Raw genomic sequence first — 18,829 nt, 5'->3', positions numbered from 1 at the left:
AACACCTCCAGGGACAACATCCCAACCACCTCCCTGGACAACTCATTCCAGGGCTTCACCACTCTCATGGTGAATAACTTCCTCCTCACATCCAGCCTGAATCTCCCCACCTCCAGCTTCATTCCATTCCCCCTAGTCCTATCACTACCTGAGATCCTGAGCAGTCCCTCCCCAGCCTTCCTGTAGGCCCCCTTCAGATACTGGAAGGCCACATTTAGGTCACCTCGGAGCCTTCTCTTCTCCAGACTGAACAGCCCCAACTCCTCCAGTCTGTCCTCACAGGAGAGGTGCTCCAGCCCTCTGCTCATCCTCCTGGCCCTTCTCTGGACACGTTCCAGCATGTCCATATCCCTCTTGTAATAGGGGCTCCAGAACTGGATGCAGTACTCCAGGTGGGGTCTCACCAGAGCTGAGCAGAGGGGGAGGATCACCTCCCTTGCCCTGCTGGCCACACTTCTCGTGATGCAGCCCAGGATCTGATTGGCTTTGTGGGCTGCAAGTGCACACTGAGAGCTCCTGTTGAGCTTCTTGTCCACCAGCAACCCCAAGTCCCTCTCCTCAGGGCTGCTTTCCAGCCAGTCACTGCCCAGTTCTCAATTCAGCTCAAACCCAGCTATGCATCCATCAGAGAAACATTTAACCTTTGCTCACTGATGTTATGTAAGCTTCTCACAAAATTGGGTCACAAGCCATTGACTGCAAGTCTAATGCTGTGAAAGTGAGCTGTTTGTTTAATTTCTTACAGCGTCAAACAGATGTTACTTTGTTTGAGTGCCTGCACAAAATACTTCAGAGTCGCTCTGTTGATGTAAAGCCAACCAAGAAACTCATTGAGTCCTAACAATGATTTAGACAAATGAATCCTTGGTCTCCAGGAACCACAAGCATGTCGTGGGGAGACACAGTGTTTCCACAATCCTCACCTGGTGGGAATCCTAGTGTGTGAAAATCTTTCTCCACACCTGCCTTCAGTATGTTTAGGGCCCTTTCTTCTTCAGCTTTTGCTCGATGCTCAGCTTGAATGATGCTCTCTTCTAGTGTGTCAGCTGCTTTCAGTTGTTGCTGGTACTTGGAGCGAAGCTGTCATGGACATGGGAGAATAGAATAGAATAGAATAGAATAGAATAGAATAGAATAGAATAGAATAGAATAGAATAGAATAGAATAGAGCAGAGCAGAGCAGAGCAGAGCAGAGCAGAGCAGAGCAGAGCAGGTTGGAAGAGACCTTTGAGTTCATCAAGTCCAACCTATCATCCAACACTATCTAATCAACTAAACCATGGCACCGAGCACCCCATCCAGTCGCTTCCTAAACACCTCCAGTGATGGTGACTCCACCACCTCCCTGGGCAGCACATTCCAATGGCCAATCTCTCTCTCTATGAAGAACTTCTTCCTAACATCCAGCCTGAACCTCCCCTGGTGCAGCTTGAGACTGTGTCCTCTTGTTCTGGTGCTGGTTGCCTGGGAGAAGAGATCAACCCCCACCTGGCTACAACCTCCCTTCAGGTAGCTGTAGACAGCAATAAGGTCTCCCCTAAGCCTCTTCTTCTCCAGGCTAAGCAACCCCAGCTCCCTCAGCCTCTCCTCATAGGGCTTGCATATGAAGGATAAAAGAGTGTAAGTAAAGATCCATTCCAAGGTCCCCCACCCACCTTTTGATTTTACAGAAGAACTTAAAATAAGAAGTAGCAATGAAAGCTGAACAGAGCTCCAAACTCTGACTTGGGTTCAACATTTACCTCCTGTAGCTCCTCTATGAAACTCTTGCAATCAATGTCACCTCCTCCTTGGGATTTGATCCAATTTGTCTCCAGGTCTTCCCCAATAGCATCTCCAGTGTCCAGGTCCTCAAAGACACTAGCCAGCAAGTGGGAGATGTCCTGAGAAATAATAAGAATAAGGAAATCAGTGCTTAAAGCCTGAGATAGGTAGAGATTCCTGACTGTGAAAATGGCTAGAATTAGCAAATGGAGGAAAGATTGGGGGAAAAGGACTAGGAAAGGTACCTGGAAAGGACTGTGAAAGGGGGCACACTGTGTGCTCATGTGAACACTGAGGTGTTGGGGTATGCAAGCAAGGATGTGTGTGTGTGTTCACAAAGCCATGTGAGCTCTGTGTGTGTGTGTGGGGGGGGATACAAGTACTGTGCAGGTGTTGTGGTTTAACCCCATCTGGCAGCTCAGCCCCACACAGCTGCTCCCTCATTGTTCCCTGATGGACTGGGAGAGAGTCAGAAGAGTGAGAAAACTTCTGAGTTGAAATAGACAGTTTAATAGGTAAAGCCACACACAAGCAGAGCAAAACAAATTCACTCACCACATCCCATCAGCAGGCAGGTGTTCAGCCATCCCCAGGAAAGCAGGGCTCCATCATACATAGCAAACACCATTACTCTGAGCATCCCCACCCCTTCCTCCTTCCTTCTCCAGATTTACATGCTGAGCATGGCACTACAGGGTATGGAATATCCCTTTGGTCCATCGGGGCCATCTGTCCTACCTGTGTTCCCTTCTAGCTTTTTGCACACTCCCAGCTTACTCACTCGGTGGTGTGAGGAGCAGAAAAAACCTTGACCCTCTGTAAGCACCACCCAACAATAACTAGAACACCTCTGTATTACGAACGGGACAAACCCAAACACAGTTCCCACCAGGTGCTGTGCAGAAAGTTGGCTATGGCAGCCCCAACCAGTACGCCAGGGTATGCAGGGGTGCGCCTGGCTGTACGCAGCAGCGTGTGTGTGAGGCTGTTCGCAAGGTGGGGGGCTGCGGGCAGCGCTGCCTGTAGGCTGGGGGGTGTCTGTGTGCAGGGCTGTGGCTGCCCGTGCGGCTCAGCCCCACCGCTTTACCTGTGTGCTCCGCTGGGCCATGGCACACCTGGCACTGCGGTCACCCCGGCCCGGCCGCTCGCCTCGGCCCGGCCGCGTCGTCGTTGCTGAGCGACCGCGTGGGTGGGCAGGGCAGGGCAAGGCGGCCGGGCCGCGGGGAGCCGAGCCGCGGGGAGCCGAGCCGCGGGGAGCCGGCCCGGGGGCGGAGTAGAGGCGCTGGGGGCTCGGCTCCGTCCGAGATCAACGAAATGAAGAGCATAGTCCCCCCTCCACCCCGACTCCCCGGGCATCGTCACCCCTCTCACAACCCTTTGCCACTGCGCTGATGGGGGCACCTCCTGTCTCTTTGAGGCTCGTACCCAATTTCTGCCCCGCCGCTGTACTTTTCGCACTCTCTTTCAAAGCAGAGTTGCTGCGTGAATTAATAAGAAAAGAAATAAAATGTTGGCCTGAAACTTTTGAAGGGATTTGGGCTTGCCAGGAGGCATGAATTGTACCTCTGTCTCTGTCAGGCTCCGGTGCAAGCCAGAGTTTGGCAGCTGAGGGAAAAAGACAAATCCCCTCCTTCATCCCCAGCTGCCACATGCCACATGTAGAGGAAGGGCTCATCCCTGCAATACGGGGTAATTAATCTTCATCCCCCCAAACCATCCATCTTCCTCCTCTGCTTGCTGGAGAGCCCTGCCTGTGTATGCTGGTTGCTAACAACAGCTGCCTGCTCCTGCTGAAAGAGGGTGATATTTTCCTTGGAAACCATCCTGGCGTAGCAATTTCTGCTTGTCCTGCCTCCTTTTGTTCCTTCCTCCTCCCGCCCCCCCCCATTTTTTTCAATCCCCATCCATCTTGCTCAGAGTGAGGGAACTAGACTGTGGATCCTGGGGCTTCTCCATCACTATCAGAGTCGATGGGCTCCATCAAGGTTACTGTAAAGGAGGTTTGCAGGGGTCGGGAGTGGAGGTGGGCAGTGGGCTTGTAACTACACAGTGCCACAAGCTTTAGCTTTCAGCTCCTTAAAGTCTGCACTTGGAATAAGACACCAAAGGAGCCTTTGAGGCGCTGCTGTGATTTTAGTTTCCCTGCAAAAAAAGGGAAACTTGCTGTAGGGGAAGCTTGGCAAATCTGCAATATCCTGCTCCAAAGGTCAAGGCAAGTCAGAGAAATCCCTGACATCTGATGAGCTCAGAACCTGCTTACCTGTGTTCTGCAAGAGAAAAGTTCCACAGCTTTGTTTTCGTGCAGGCACACAGGGGCGTCCTCGCCTTTGGAAGTAGGTTGGAGCATATACATGTTGGCACATTTCCATATCAGAATTCCAACTTCTCTCATAGTGCACTATTGCAGTTGATTAGAACATCTGTTTGCCAACTGGAATGTTAATGCAATCCAGCATTTTAAAAAAGGATTTGTTCCCAGCCTGTAAGAAAACCTTAGAGTAGTGGCAGTGAAGCAGATGTATTTGTTTAAAATAGTATATATATACACATTAAAAACTGGGGGGGGGGGGGGGGGGGGGGGGGGGGGGGAAATACCCTTTCTGTACTTTAATCTTTACTGCCATTCAGTAACTTGCTAAGAAGATCATCTCAGCTTAGAAGCTGGATATTTTTTTTCCAAGTCCAGAAACCCAACATGAAATCTGGAAGTGAAATTGGGATCCACTTGTCAAGTTGAGATCCATAGTAGTCAAATGCCAGATCAGAGTGGAAGGCTTAAACAGTAGTCTGGAAAGAAATGAACATTAGGAACAATTTGTATCACGCTCTTTATCACTATTCTATACTCTAAGATATTTAACTTCCAAAGGCTGGAGAGAGCCTCATGCATGTAGGAAGTGAAAGAAACAGAGAGAACAACACCACCAAAACAAACACAAACTTTAACCTACATTTATAGGTATAGAATCATAGACTCAGAGAGTCAATAAGGTTGGAAAATACCTCAAAGATCGTCAAGTCCAACCTCTCACCCAACACCTCATGACTACTAGACCATGGCACCAAGTGCCACAATCAATCCCCTCTTGAACACCTCCACGGATGATGACTCCACCACCTCCCTGGGCAGCACATTCCAACTCTCTTTGTGAAGAACTTTCTCCTCACCTCCAGTCTAAACTTCCCCTGGTGCAGCTTGAGACTGTGTCCTCTTGTTCTGGTGCTGCTTGCATGGGAGAAGAGACCAACCCCCACCTGGCTACAACCTCCCTTCAGGTAGCTGTAGGCAGCAATAAGGTCTCCTCTGAGCCTCCTCTTCTCCAGGCTAAGCAACCCCAGCTCCCTCAGCCTCTCCTCCCAGGGCTGTGCTTGAGGGCTCTCCCCAGCCTTGTTGCCCTTCTCTGGACATGTTCAAGTGTCTCAATGTCCTTCTTAAACTGAGGGGCCCAGAACTGGAACCAGGACTCAAGGTGTGGCCCAACCAGTGCTGAGTACAGAGGCAGAATGACTTCCCCGTTCCTGCTGGCCACAGTGTTCTTGATGCAGGCCAGGATGCCATTGACCTTCTTGGCCACCTGGATACACTGCAGGCTCATGTTCAGCTGGCTGTCAATCAGCACCCCCAGGTCCCTTTCTGTTTGGCAGCTCTCCAGAAAGGGACCTGGGGGTACTGATAAATGTAGACACTATCTCTTACTGCCACCTATGACTTCTGCCAGATGTTTAACCTTGTTTTTCCCCTCTGTACCATGTAAAGTTGAATTTTAACCTGATGTTTTCATTGGGTTGGGGTGACAAATCTGAAGATACGTGTTTGTGTGCAGTGTGGAGCACAATGGCATTTCTCTTGGAGGAAACTACTCTGAAGTTAAGGTCTCCAAGAGCTAGCCTCATCTTGACATATGTGTTGATAAAAAAATAAATAAATAAAATCTAAAAGTCAGTGGAGTTCAGTGTGCATCAAGATTCTAAGGATTTTTGGATGTTCTTAGCACTTTCTGATACTCAGACAAGTCATGAGGGCTTCAGGTAGCATTCTTCTGACACAGGACATTAAGGAAAATGAAACTGCATTACTGGTTTCTCTGCTGAAAGAATCACATGGGTTTCATATTTGCAGCTAGGTACTAGAAAATTATTTCTCTGTTGTTGCTGAGGTCTTCCTGACTTTGGATTTTCATGGGAACAGTTCCCCAAAGCAGGCTGATGAAGGCTTCACTTTGACGTTGCTGCCCTCCAGTGGCTCTAGTAAGTTCCCTATGCATCCACAAGAACCTTTGGAAACAAACATTGTATTTAGTCTTTCTTGGAATGGAATGGTTTGGCTTGGAAGGGACCTCCAAAAGTCATCTAGTCCAACAACCCTGCAGTCAGCAGGGACATCATCCACTAGATCAGGTTGCTCAGAACCTCGTCCAGGCTGACCTTGAGTATCTCCAGGGATGGGGCCTCAACCACTTCCCTGAGCAACCTGTTGCAGTGTTCCACCACGCTCATGGTGCAGAGCTTGTTCCTAACATCCAATATAAATCTGCTCTGCTCTCATTTCAAACCATTGCCCCTGGTCCTCTCCACTGCAGGCCTTTGTAAACTTCCTCTGCAGCCTTCTTGTAGCCCACTTCAGGTGCTGGATGGCCACTTTTAGGTCTCCCTGAAGCCTTCTCTTCTCCAGGTGGAACACCCCTAGCTCCTTCAGCCAGTCCTCATAGCAGAGGTGTTCCACACCCCTGATCTTTTTCGTGGCCCTCCTCTGGACCTGCTCCATCAGGTCCTTCTGATCAAGGAACTGAGCAGGTTAAATTCTCCCATCACCATCTTGCCTGTTCCTTTAGCAGTGTATTACCTAAAGTGTGTTTATTCACTGCACAGGCAAACCCTACATTATCCCTTAATTATTGCAGGTGCAGCCAAACAGGTAGCACCAGAATGCCAGTCTCCCTTGCACGTTGCCCTGTGTATCCTGAAGATGAAGCAGCATCCACAGCCTGACTTTAAAACCCAAGTAAAATTTACAGACCTGGAAAATGGAGAAGCAACCTTTCAGTTTCAGGGTAAAAATGCCGAACAGCCCAGTTTCTGAAAGCTGGCTTCTCACATTGCACTGCTTCTTTGTCCTGCCAGTTGTTTGTTTTTCTTCACATCTCCTAGTTAGTTTAAACACTATCCATTTCTTACAGACCCCTGCCTTGCTGCCTGTACTTAGATTATCTCCACTGCTCTTGGAGACAGCTTGAAACAACCTGTGACTGGCAGTTCCACCTGAATATTCATTATTTTCTCTCTTAACATCTTGCACAGTGTTATTTTGTGGCAGTCTCCTGACATGAGCCCACCCCTTCACTTGCTTCCAGTTCACACTTCCTGACTTCAGGCTTCTCTTTGTTTCCCACACCCCTCTCCTGTATCTACAAGCCTGTTCCTCACTAAAACCAGCCAGTGGGTATTGCTGTAATTCTGCTGAGATCCTTACACTGTAATTTCACTGAAGCCACATGGGATTCTACAAACCAGACACACCCAACATGTAGAGAAGCATGTGGAAAATGCCATGCACAAAGGAGCCAGTCATTCCTTTCCAACAGTGTCTGGGCAGGCACATCACTCTCTAATTAAGCTGGAAATGGGCTACGCCTCCCCGCAGAGATCTAGCTGGAGGGTGCAGTGCTGGTGTGACACTGGGGCCCTCAAGGAGAGAGCAGACAAGGGGCCCATGCTCCGCGTTTACCAACATGTTCCGCAGGTCCCTGGGTCAGAGAGGGTTACTGGAGCACAGAGTCTGACCTCCTTTTGTCCAAAAGCTATTACATTTACCCAGGAATGTGTTTTGCTAAACAGTTACCCAAACAGCCCTACCCAGGAAAGTCTTTTATCAAAACTGGTGGCTTTTATTCTGTGCCAGTGACTAGCTGGGGATCCACTGATTATCTGTAAGGAAAGCCAACAAGAAAAGCAGTTCCTGGTTAGACTCACAACCCAGCAGCAGTCTTTTGCCTTGTCCCCCCCAAATTAAAGAATAAGGTTTATACTTTCACACCCAGGTTCTTCTTATTTTGCCTGTGGCAATAAAGGGCCTTAGAGCTATTTTGGTTAATGAATCCACTTCTTGGCACATCAAGGAGATTTGATAGGTTGCTTGGTGCCATGGTTTAGTTGATTAGGTGGTGTTGGATGATGGGTTGGAGGTGATGATCTTGAAGGTCTCTTCCAACCTGGTTTATTCTCCTCTCCTCTCCCTCTCCTCTCCCTCTCCTCTCCCTCTCCTCTCCCTCTCCTCTCCCTCTCCTCTTCCTCTCCCTCTCCTCTCCTCCTCTCCTCTCCTCTCCTCTCCTCTCCTCTCCTCTCCTCTCCTCTCCTCTCCTCTCCTCTCCTCTCCTCTCCTCTCCTCTCCTCTCCTCTCCTCTCCTCTCCTCTCCTCTCCTCTCCTCTCCCTCTCCTCTCCTCTCCTCTCCTCTCCTCTCCTCTCCTCTCCTCTCCTCTCCTCTCCTCTCCTCTCCTCTCCTCTCCTCTCCTCTCCTCTCCTCTCCTCTCCTCTCCTCTCCTCTCCTCTCCTCTCCTCTCCTCTCCTCTCCTCTCCTCTCCTCTCCTCTCCTCCTCTCCTCTCCTCTCCTCTCCTCTCCTCTCCTCTCCTCTCCTCTCCTCTCCTCTCCTCTCCTCTCCTCTCCTCTCCTCTCCTCTCCTCTCCTCTCCTCTCCTCTCCTCTCCTCTCCTCTCCTCTCCTCTCCTCTCCTCTCCTCTCCTCTCCTCTCCTCTCCTCTCCTCTCCTCTCCTCTCCTCTCCTCTCCTCTCCCTCCTCCTCTCCTCTTCTACATGGTGGTAGACCACAGCCTTCAATTCTCCAGATCTCAAAGACTCTGCAGTAACAAAAACATTTAACTGATGTTTAATAGTGTTCTTCCACCCCTCAGGGACATCACTGTGGAGATATCTGTACCCCATACCTACTCTGCAGATTCCAGGTTTGCAGAGATAGGTTTGCACGAATGTCTTCTGTCCTGGAAGCAATATGGCATGAGGTGGTAGAGGTCCACAATGGCTAATTTATGCTGCTGGGAGTAACTCAATGATTGGCTCTCTTTTATGACATGTTCCTGTGGTGAGACACCACATGATTGCAACACTTGAAAATGAAGCTATAAGCCTCCAAAGCTGTGCTGTTGGGTTGTCTTCTGTTTTGGAAGAGCAGCCCTTTCATCTGAGATCTGCCACTGACACAAGCAGGAGTGTGTCAACTACAAGCTCAATGTCTGTACAAAAATAGTTTTCCATGGGGATTTCCACTATCTGTTCCACCAAGCAAATGGCCAGAGTGAGGATAGTGAAGTTTCCAGGATCACATGGTGGGCACAAGGATAGCTGATGGCAGAATAGGATAGGATAGGATAGGATAGGATAGGATAGGATAGGATAGGATAGGATAGGATAGGATAGGATAGGATAGGATAGGATAGAATAGAATAGACCAGGTTGGAAGAGACCTCCAAGATCATCGCATCCAATGAGCAAAGCCCTGGGGAGCTAAGGAAGGTACCTAATGTGCCACAAACTCTAAGGCAAAGCCCAGACCACAGCTTCAGGGTTTTCTTCTCTGGTTCTTGCACAGCCCACGAGCTTGGAGCTGGGATCCCAGTGGTATATATTAATAGCAGTTGGGTAGCTCTGTGCTTTGGTTTCCGGGTATTGTTCCCAGCAGCACGTCTGCAGGCACAAACCAAAGCTCCCACAGTCGGAGGGGGGAGCAGGTTTGTGTAAAGGCTTTGCTGGTTTAGGTGCCCCACAGCAGGAGCAGGAAGGAAATGAGTCACTCAACCTTTCTGCTTTGGCTGCACCAGATGCTGCAGAACTGATGAGGAGGCACCAAAAACAATAAAATACTTCCTCAATGGGCAACTTTAGTGTTTCTGTCTGCACCCTGCTATCCCTGTGGTGTTTTCATTGCAGAAAGGCAAACACCACCAACAGCCAGAGGAAGGTGGATGCATGGGGCTCTGTCAGGGCTGTAAATGCATGGGTTTGGAAATAGCAGTTGCACCTTTATGCCTAAACTTGGGCTCTGCTTTGCACTTGAAATGAAGATTCATTACTTCCTTTGTGATAGTTCCAGCACATGACTTACACCACCACCTCTCTGAAGGGTATTTAGTCTATTTTGAGATACTTCAGCATTTTAATTTGGTCCTCCTCATTCTTTTCAAAGGCTCCCCACTCCTCAGTGACAGTTTATTGAACTGTGCTCCTAGCTTTCATCTTATGAAATGAAACCAGATAAGGGAAGGAGCTAAATTAGAGGTTCTGAAGACTCTTTCTGAATACATTTGATGAGATTTTACAAGATCAGGCTTTTATTCATTTAGGAAACATGGTAATCTACAAATTAATCTAGCTATAAATTGTTACCTTCTCTGATCTCTCTCTCTCCTTTCTTTTTTTTTGACTCCTAAATTATTTCAGAATGGCTTTTTCTCCTCATCTTTTGTCTGGCTTTTCCAAGTGTTTGGCTGATTTTCCAAGAGTATGGCTGATTATAGATTAACACCAAAAAAAATGCTGGCCATTGATTAGGCCTCTGGGAGACACAGGGATTCCTTGCATATTTTCTGCATAAACATCTGCTCTGGAGATGTTAGCAAGGCAATAACATTTTCCTGCTCCGCATGAATTGTTGGGATGGGGGTGGAGGGAAGTCTGATGTCACTGGGCTTGTGTGAATTATAGTTTTAACTCCTTGGGATCAGAAATTGCTCAGAGCAGTCCCGAGCACTGATAAAGGCTGGGCAGCGAATGGCTTGAAAGCAGCCATGGAGAAAAGGACTTGGGGATGCTGGTGGATGAGAAGCTCAACATGAGCCAGCAGTGTGCACTTGCAGCCCAGAAAGCCAATCGCATCCTGGGTAGCATCAAGAGAAGCACAGCCAGCAGGTCGAGGGAGGTGATTCTCCCCCTCTGCTCTGCTCTGGTGAGACCCCACCTGGAGTACTGTGTCCTGTAGCTCTATTACAGAAGGATCTGAACATGCTGGAAGGTGTCCAGAGAAGGGCCACGAGGATGATTAGAGGGCTGGAGCTCCTCTGCTATGAAGACAGATTGAGGGAATTGGGGCTATTCAGTCTGGAGAGGAGAAGGCTCCGAGGAGATCTAATGGTGGCCTTCCAGTATCTGAAGGGGGCTACAAGAAAGCTGGGGAGGGACTTTTTAGGCTGTCAGGGAGTGATAGGACTAGGGGGAATGGAAGAAAACTAGAAATGGGTAGATTCAGGTTGAATGTTAGGAAGTTCTTCCCCATGAGGGTGGTGAGACACTGGAACAGGCTGCCCGGGGAGGTGGTGGAAGCCTCACCCCTGGAGGTTTTTAAGGCCAGGCTGGATATGGCTCTGAGCAACCTACTGTAGTGTGAGGTGTCCCTGCCCATGGCAGGGTGGGGGTGGAACTAGCTGATCCTTGAGGTCCCTTGCAACCCTAACAATTCTATGATTCTATGCTTCTATGATAAAAATGCCTTGGTTGTAACATCACTGATTACCTGCATTGCACACTCTGGGGAGACAAGATCCTTATGTGTGGTTTACATTTACGGGGCAACCTGACCCCTCGCAGGAGTTTTCCAAGCTGTGCAAAGTGCAGTTCAGAGTTTCCATATTTTCCTGCACATCCAAAATTCACATGAATTGGCTACACTTGAAAAAATAATGAATCAGTCTGCAATTAGGTAATGATATGAACAATTGCATCTAATTATTGTGATTATCCCAGTTACAGAGAATTAAGCTGACAGATGAAGTATGTTAAAAGGAACCATCATGACATTAATCATCAGCCCTCCCCTGTCCTTAACTTGGGTACCCCAGTGTGGTTGGCTGTATAGATGCAACGGTGCAAGGCAGAAGAGGCTTGTGTCAAGCATTCCTGACAGCAGGTGACTTGGCCTAATGGCTGTGGTCTTTCAGGGTTAGAAATGTTCTTGCTAGCCTGCCTGTTAATGGCTGTGAAGCTCAGTGTCTCAGCTGTGATCTGGGAAATACCAGAAGGAGCCATTGGCAGATAAGAGAGGCAGAACCCCAGGCCCAGCCTCCCGCTGTTCTTCCTTCCCGAGAGTGATAATCGCTCCAAGCAGTGTTTTCATACCAGTAAGCCTAGTACATCGCTAGATTCCCCAGCCAGGCCATTGTTTCTCATTCATGCCATGTTAGCTTCATATTAATGGTCAGATGTGCAAAATGATTCACACAGCCATAAATCAAATGCCGTTCAGCGCTGCGTGCCTGATCCGCGCTGTTTACCGAGCCACTGAACTGAGAAGATGATGAAACGCCTGTGTGGCATTTTCCTTCAGCTTCTTATTCACCAGCAGATTTGCTTCTCATAGCTTCAGAAGAAGTCTCTGGGGTCCCCTCCTCCAAAAAAAAACACCTTGCTAATTAGTATTTAAGACTAGATGTACTTTTCTGTACAGCTCTCTGCTAAAGACATTTTCATTATCCCGGAATCAAAATATTTAAAGGCAGGGAATTCAACGTTAGAGGGCTCACTTAAACCTAAATTGGTTAAAACCTAGAGACACACCAAGAACCCAAAAATGACTCTCAGAGGCTCATAAATCTCTCCTGTAGTGACTGAAAGGAGGTAAACAAACACAAAATAGAAATAGAACACAAATTAAGATCAGTCTAGAAGACAAAATGAGTGAGATGCCTAAGTCATGCTTCGTACCATTGGATAAAGGTCAAATTACTTAAGTGTCTCCTTTATAAGGAAATTCCTGGAGTTTTAATGAGCTTTATGGGATAACTAGAGAAAGCTAGGTCTTAGGCTCAGGCTGGATGTGAGGAAGAAGTTCTTAACCATGAGAGTGGTGAAGCCCTGGAATGGGTTGTCCAGGGAGGTGGTTGGGGTGCTGTCCCTGAAGGTGTTTAAGACCAGGCTGGATGAGGCTCTGGCCAGCCTGATCTAGTGTGGGGTGTCCCTGCCCATGGCAGGGGGGTTGGAACTAGATGATCCTTGTGGTCCCTTCCAGCCCTGACTGATACTATGATTTTATTCCCAATTTTTATGCATGATCTTACCTCTTTCCCTCCCTTCTCTATTTTCATATGATTTTCCCCATCTAAAATCAATATGAAACTCATCGAGCTGGTGATTCTCTAAGTCTTTAATTGTGGCCAGTGCAGCAAGAGATGACTCTCTTGATTTTTTTTATTGCTTTATTTGGTGGCCAGAGCTGCTCTTGATTACCTATACTAAGTGAAGAGAAAACCTTTCCAAATACTTCAGATATACAGAGTCAGGTAGGCATACTTCTGGCTAAGTAAATCAAATTCATCTTCTGCTCCAGCAGAGATACTTCATTAATTTTAATGGGACTTGCATGGGATTATGCCAGCAGCAGGTTTAGTTTTACACATCCCAGCATCTGTCACTCCTTTTTCCTGTGGCCATGTACTACTCTGCTGAATGGGAGTAACTGTTGCAATAAATGGTTTAAATGCAGATGTATACATCAACATCATCCAGTCTGAAGAGGTTTTGGCACAGCTGTCTGTGGTGATAAACAAGGCATCTGGCTGGCCTACCTGTTCTCACAACTGATACTGGCTTGTGCTGCTTCCATTCCTGCCTAGTTTATAAACAGCAATGGATTACTTTGTCCAGTGAGTTGTCCTCTCTGTTATTGGAGAGTCATAAAGCTGCTTTCTGAGCTTTTCCCAGTACATTTCCAAAGGGAACCTGATTTCCAGAGATGCTAAGCTGTGCCAGCTCTGGCATAGTCGTGAAGCTGCACTTCCCCCCCCTGGAACATGTGTCTTGCAGGTGAAAGGCCAGCAGCTGCCAGAAACCTGGCAATGCTGGGAAAATCCACTGAAAGGGTTGGGTGGAGCAGATTCACTGGCAGGATCACTCCTTTAAACACCTTATTGTGCATAGATAGGGAGTGCAACATCCTACCAACAAGAACTACATCCACCTAATGAAAGAAGGTCCTGATAAGAGTAATGATAGCTTTACAAAAGTTAAGTCATCAGGATGGCTGGAGCTGGCCTTTCAAATTGGTATGCATCCTGCTTTATAAGAGCCCTGAGCAGTTCTCAAATTATAAAGGACAGCTGAGAGTTTTACATTTTGCTGTCCATCTGTTACTGATTTATTTACACTACAGCTGGAAGTAGAGACACCCAACGGGCTGAGGATGTTGAGACACTGAAACAGTAAACAGACTAGGAAAAGGGCATGGAAAAGAATTTCTGTGGACAGCCAGCCTGTAAGAGAAGTGTCTGAAAAATTCCAGCCCCACTTCTGCATTGACATGAACTCTATTTAATATGGCATTATCTTTTGTGCTGCTTTCAGTAATTCTTCTGCTGACCAAACCAAACCAAACCAAACGAAACCAAACGAAACCAAACCAAACCAAATGAAACCAAACCAAACCAAACCAAACCAAACCAACTACAAAACCCCACATGGCTACATACTAAAGCTGGCCATATAACCCTTAAATACTGCTTACACTCCTGGTGCGTCACAGAGGCAGAAATTCTGAGCCCTTCTTGCAAAGCAAACAAAGCACTTGCTGTTATCTTTGGGAGAGGCATTGGGAACGTTTGTGTGTGATGAGGAAGGTGTGTGTGAGAGCCTGAAAGGCAAAAGGGAGCCAGGAGGCATCTTCTCCATAGGAAAGATGTGGTGCATTCCTCTTGAGATGAAAAGCTACTCCCTCCACTGTGTACAATTAAATCAACACTTGAGTCATGCTTGCGGAGTGGAGACAGGCAATCTGCTTTGCTTTTGTTATGATTTATTGTTCACTGTTGAACTGAACCCTGGGAACATTTCTGGCTTTGAAGTCTGCACATGCTCTGCTGCTTGGGCTGGGCTGTGTGTGCACAAAACAAGGAGAAGAATGCAAAGGGCTGTAGGTGTGCGAGAAAAGGGAGCTCTCCTCGACTTTGCACAGCTCCAGTTCAACTGATGATCTTGGCATCTGGAGGCTGTGGTACAGAGGAAGGCAGGCTCTTCACCCAGCCTGTCTGGCCTTTAACTCCTTTCAAATTCACTTAAGTGGCTAGAGAGCAAGTGGGTTCACCAAGGTGTGTCCTGGCTTAGGACCTGTCCCTCGGTAAAACATGATGCTGGTCTTGAACTCAGGCAGCTTTGCTACCACCTTGTGGGTGGCAACTTTACCCTACAACCTATCTCCAGGCTCAGAAATGTCCTGACTGGGATTGAAGAGCTTAGAAAATGGTGGCATGGACTGAAAAAAACCAGGATGCCCAGAGCAGGTTATGAGCCTTTTTATTCCTTTGAAATGTAATTACTTTTGTCTGATGCTGGGCACTTTGCTGTGTGAGTTTTTCTGGGGTGGAAGGTGAATTAGGAGGGGAAAGGCCTGACCTAAACAGCCACAGCGTATTGCTGACTGTGGCTCAGTTCTTGCTGTCTTTGCTGAGAGTTCTTTGAGGCAGAGTTTGGGCTGTGGCTGAGCCAAATTAAAGGGACTGTGGGGTAAAATGGGCTTTGTGAGGTCTTTGTGCCTCCTTTAATCAGGGTTTGGGGGTACTATAGTTGTCACTGGTATAAGCCTGAAGCTCAGGATTTTTGTGGTACTTTGGGAGGATGATGTATGTATTGCAATATGTCCTCTCTTCATCTCTCCACCTTCCAGGAGCCTCCTCTCCTCACCCTGACAACAACTTGGGAGAAGCAGCTGCCAGAAATGTGTTTGTGCAGCAGATCCATATGCATAGTCCCAAGAGAAGCCTCAAACAGGATCTCATGGCACCTCTGGCCTCTTGTTGTTCAGAGATTCCTGCTCAAGAAATGCATCCTCCCTGAACTCCTCTCTGGTGTGACTGAAACGTGGGAGTCCTGGCCCCTACCCCATCCCTGAGAGCCGCCTTCTGTGGCTGAGGGGATGGGAGAGCTGGGAGCAGCATGGAGGAGCTGTGCTTTCCCTCTCCTACATAGAACCACAGAATGATTTTGACTGGAAAAGACCTAAAAGAGCATTGAGTCCAATCATCGACCTAACACCACCATGGCCATTAAACCCTGTCCCAAAGTGCTGTGTCTGTTTCTTGAACACCTCCACAGACAATTTCCCTTGGAGAAGGGAGGCTGAAGAGAAAGGAACAAAAAAAACATGAGAGGTTGCTTACTTCTGGAGTAATTTCTGTGGTTTCTTCCCACACTTGTGGAACTTTTGCAATGTAGACTTCAATCCTATCATCTTCCCCCCTGCACTGCCATTTATAACTGCATTATTCTGTGTATGGGTCCCATCTTATAGCAGGCAACCCACACAAACAAGGAGGACAAACCCTGTGCATTGAGGCCAAGAAGCCCTGCAACTGCCTGTTCCTCTCCTTGATTTCATGCCCTTATCCTGTCATTTTCATTTTGATTGCTGCTCTACTTTTTCATCCCAACTTTGCCTTCCTTTTGGGAGGAGCTTAGGTCCAGGTACAGCTGTGGGCAGGCAGGAAAAGTGGCGAACGGGAGCTGCCTGTGATATGTGGCTAAGACACCACAGGGAATTCTTCACATTCCTCTTCAGTCTGGCAGGGAGATTTGGGGATTAAAATCCACATGACAGCAAAGCAGGGAAATAAAGCAGCTTCCTAAGTCTTAGGGAGCCATTAAATGTAATAACCTGCAGTGTGTGGAACGCTGGGAGACACCAAGCTGAGCTCAGCAGTGAAGTCACTGCTTGTGGGTGGCGCACACAGGAGGGAATAAATCCACTCCTTGTAATTGATAATGTATTTGTAGACTTCAGGAAAGCAGACCTTTCTGTCAGGTTTTGTTTTCACTGCTAAAAGAGGAGTGTTCCTTCTGCAAAACCATCAGTATGTGTCAACTTGCCTGCTGTAAAATCCTGGAGGAGGCAATTGTGTTGAGGAATAAATCGAGCTAAATCAGCACGAGCAGAGGGAAAGCAATCACTTCGCTCAGTTGCCTTGCAATAAAAGAGAAGATTCCACAGTCCTCTTGCTATCTCACTGTAAAAGTTAATCCTTAAATCAGAGAAGACAAACCTCTAGTGCCTAAAAAGGGTATTGAAATGCCACTTTATGGATGCTGAGACCAATCTCCTCAGAATAAATTGCATGTATTTTAACTTTGACCCTTGCCCACAGTACTGTTGCTGTGAGTAGAGAGACAGCATGCAACAAAGGAGTGCTGTTTAATTTTAATCATGCTGAGCTCTCCCCTTCAAATCCTGGCTTGATCTCGAAGATTAAGAGCCACAAAACTGGTTGTGAGACCTGTTCAGAACAGGGAAGAAGCAGCCAGCTTTCAGAAGATAAGCCAAGATGCAACAGCAGTCAGCTGCAAAGTGTCCTAACTGCACACTTTGTCATAAAATGAATGGCTCTGTTAGGGCTTCCAGATGAGTGCAGGCTTTTTGCAGCTCTGTCACCAGTTTGAAACTTGCCACTCAGCTGCTATGCTGGATTAGCTAGGCAGAGAGCAGCCTCCCTTCACGTCTCACACCTGCTGGATCTGCCAAAATCCGAACCAGGAAGGACTACGCTAAGCACAGCGATGCAAAACGGGGATCAGAGGCTGGGTTTGTCTGACTGTCTTACATTGCTGTATTATGCCTAGAATGTTGTTTGTTAGGATTCCTGCAGCTCAGAGGAGCCCAGCAGCTTCTCCTGTCACTTCAGTTTCATTGTTATTCTGCACATACACTGCTTTCAGCAATCCAAAGGAAAGGGAGCTCATCGTGTATGGTGTGCATGCAGGAATCTAGCTAAAAGGACTGCTGCCTTCTGAAACAAGGGTCTGATGAGACCTGTCTGTGCTGTGTGATCTCAGCTTCTGGGTGTTTGATGCAGGATATCACCAGTTCTGAGGGTGACTCCTCTACTCTCCAATGAATGCAAGAAATTCAAGGCTGGCTGTGAGTGCCAGGCTTGCTCTGAGCATGTACACAATATCATGCCCATGAAGGATTTAGGCATGGTGATGAATTAGCTTAGGGTGACAGAAAGGTCCCACAGTGTTCAGAGGAGCCTAAATGGTGATGCTTGTGGATTTATGGAGAGACAGGGAGAGTAAGTGTGGTGGGGGAAAGTGAAAAGCTGGGAAAGGTCTTGTGAGAGGCACCACTGCTACCACTTCTGCTATCACCACAGAGAAAGCAGCATGATAAGAACAAAACACAAGAATACATGGTGTGCTGTCATGAAGGTTGCAGAGGATCACCTTCAATAATGAAGGGGTGATGGCAGGAAAACTCAGTTTCACTTGCTTGGCAATGCTCTGCCCAGCCTGAGGCAGTCAGTGCAGTCATGGTGGTGTTCACAGCCATGCAGGGGAGTGATGATTGTGTCCTGGTGTTGTTGCGTTCTGTGCTGCTGTGGTGGAGTCACCATCCCTGGAGGTGTTCAAGAGCGGATTGGATGTGGCACGTGGTGCCATGGTTTAGTAGTCATGAGGTCTTGGGTGACAGGTTGGACTTGATGATCTTTGAGGTCTCTTCCAATCTCATTGATTCTGTGATTCTGTGACTTCTGTGACTGCTGTAGGTCACTTACATCTTCCTTTTGCCACAGAGGCTGAAGTGTGTCTAAGAAAGGGGCTCGTGTTAGGCAATGTGAGGATGCAATGAGGAGTGATGATAAATCAGGGAGGATCTGCTCTAATGCCATTTCTCATCACCACTTTCAAACTGCTCTTCTCTGCTTTTCCTCCCTTGTGAAAACCGTAATGTCCTCACCACCTCAGCTTTACCGGAGTTTCCAGTCTGGCTGACTCATCCACCAGCCTCCTGTACACTCCCTCCAGTACTCTTCCCCATCAGCTGCAAGGGTGACAGGTTTTGGTGGTGTCCTCCGGAAATGCCTCCGTTTTGAGGCTTTTAGGGCTGCAGAAGGAATCTCTTAGGTGCCTCCAGCGGCTGCCTGGCCTGCCAGCAGCCTATCTTGCTGCCAAACAGTTTGCCCCTGTCCAAGCCAGTGCTCCCTTGTCTGTGGTTTGCAAAAGGGATGCTTCTTCCCAGGTCCTTTGGAAAGTGTGTGGCGGGAAATGAGGCCCCCATACTCTGTATGTGGCCATGAGGTAGAAG

At 47.9% G+C, this 18,829-nt stretch overlaps 1 protein-coding gene across 1 annotated transcript in view; it reads right to left on the bottom strand.

The window, feature by feature from the left end:
• DLEC1 (DLEC1 cilia and flagella associated protein) overlaps window positions 1-4,168 on the bottom strand; it is a 43,471-nt gene extending 39,303 nt beyond the window's left edge. The window contains exons 1-3 of the mRNA XM_068145922.1: window positions 4,025-4,168; window positions 1,743-1,883; window positions 924-1,080 (exon numbers count right to left, since the gene is read on the bottom strand). Of these exons, the coding sequence (XP_068002023.1) occupies window positions 924-1,080; window positions 1,743-1,883; window positions 4,025-4,156 (430 nt within the window). The 5' untranslated portion in view covers window positions 4,157-4,168. The remainder of the gene's footprint in view (window positions 1-923; window positions 1,081-1,742; window positions 1,884-4,024) is intronic.
• Window positions 4,169-18,829: the final 14,661 nt, after the last annotated feature.

Source organism: Melanerpes formicivorus, unplaced genomic scaffold, assembly GCF_026170545.1.
Source record: "Melanerpes formicivorus ecotype bairdi unplaced genomic scaffold, bMelFor1.0.p_v2 SCAF_13, whole genome shotgun sequence".
NCBI classification, from domain to species: Eukaryota; Metazoa; Chordata; class Aves; order Piciformes; family Picidae; genus Melanerpes; species Melanerpes formicivorus.
Note: the sequence above shows the minus strand (reverse complement) of the source record. Positions and strands in the feature narration are given on the sequence as shown.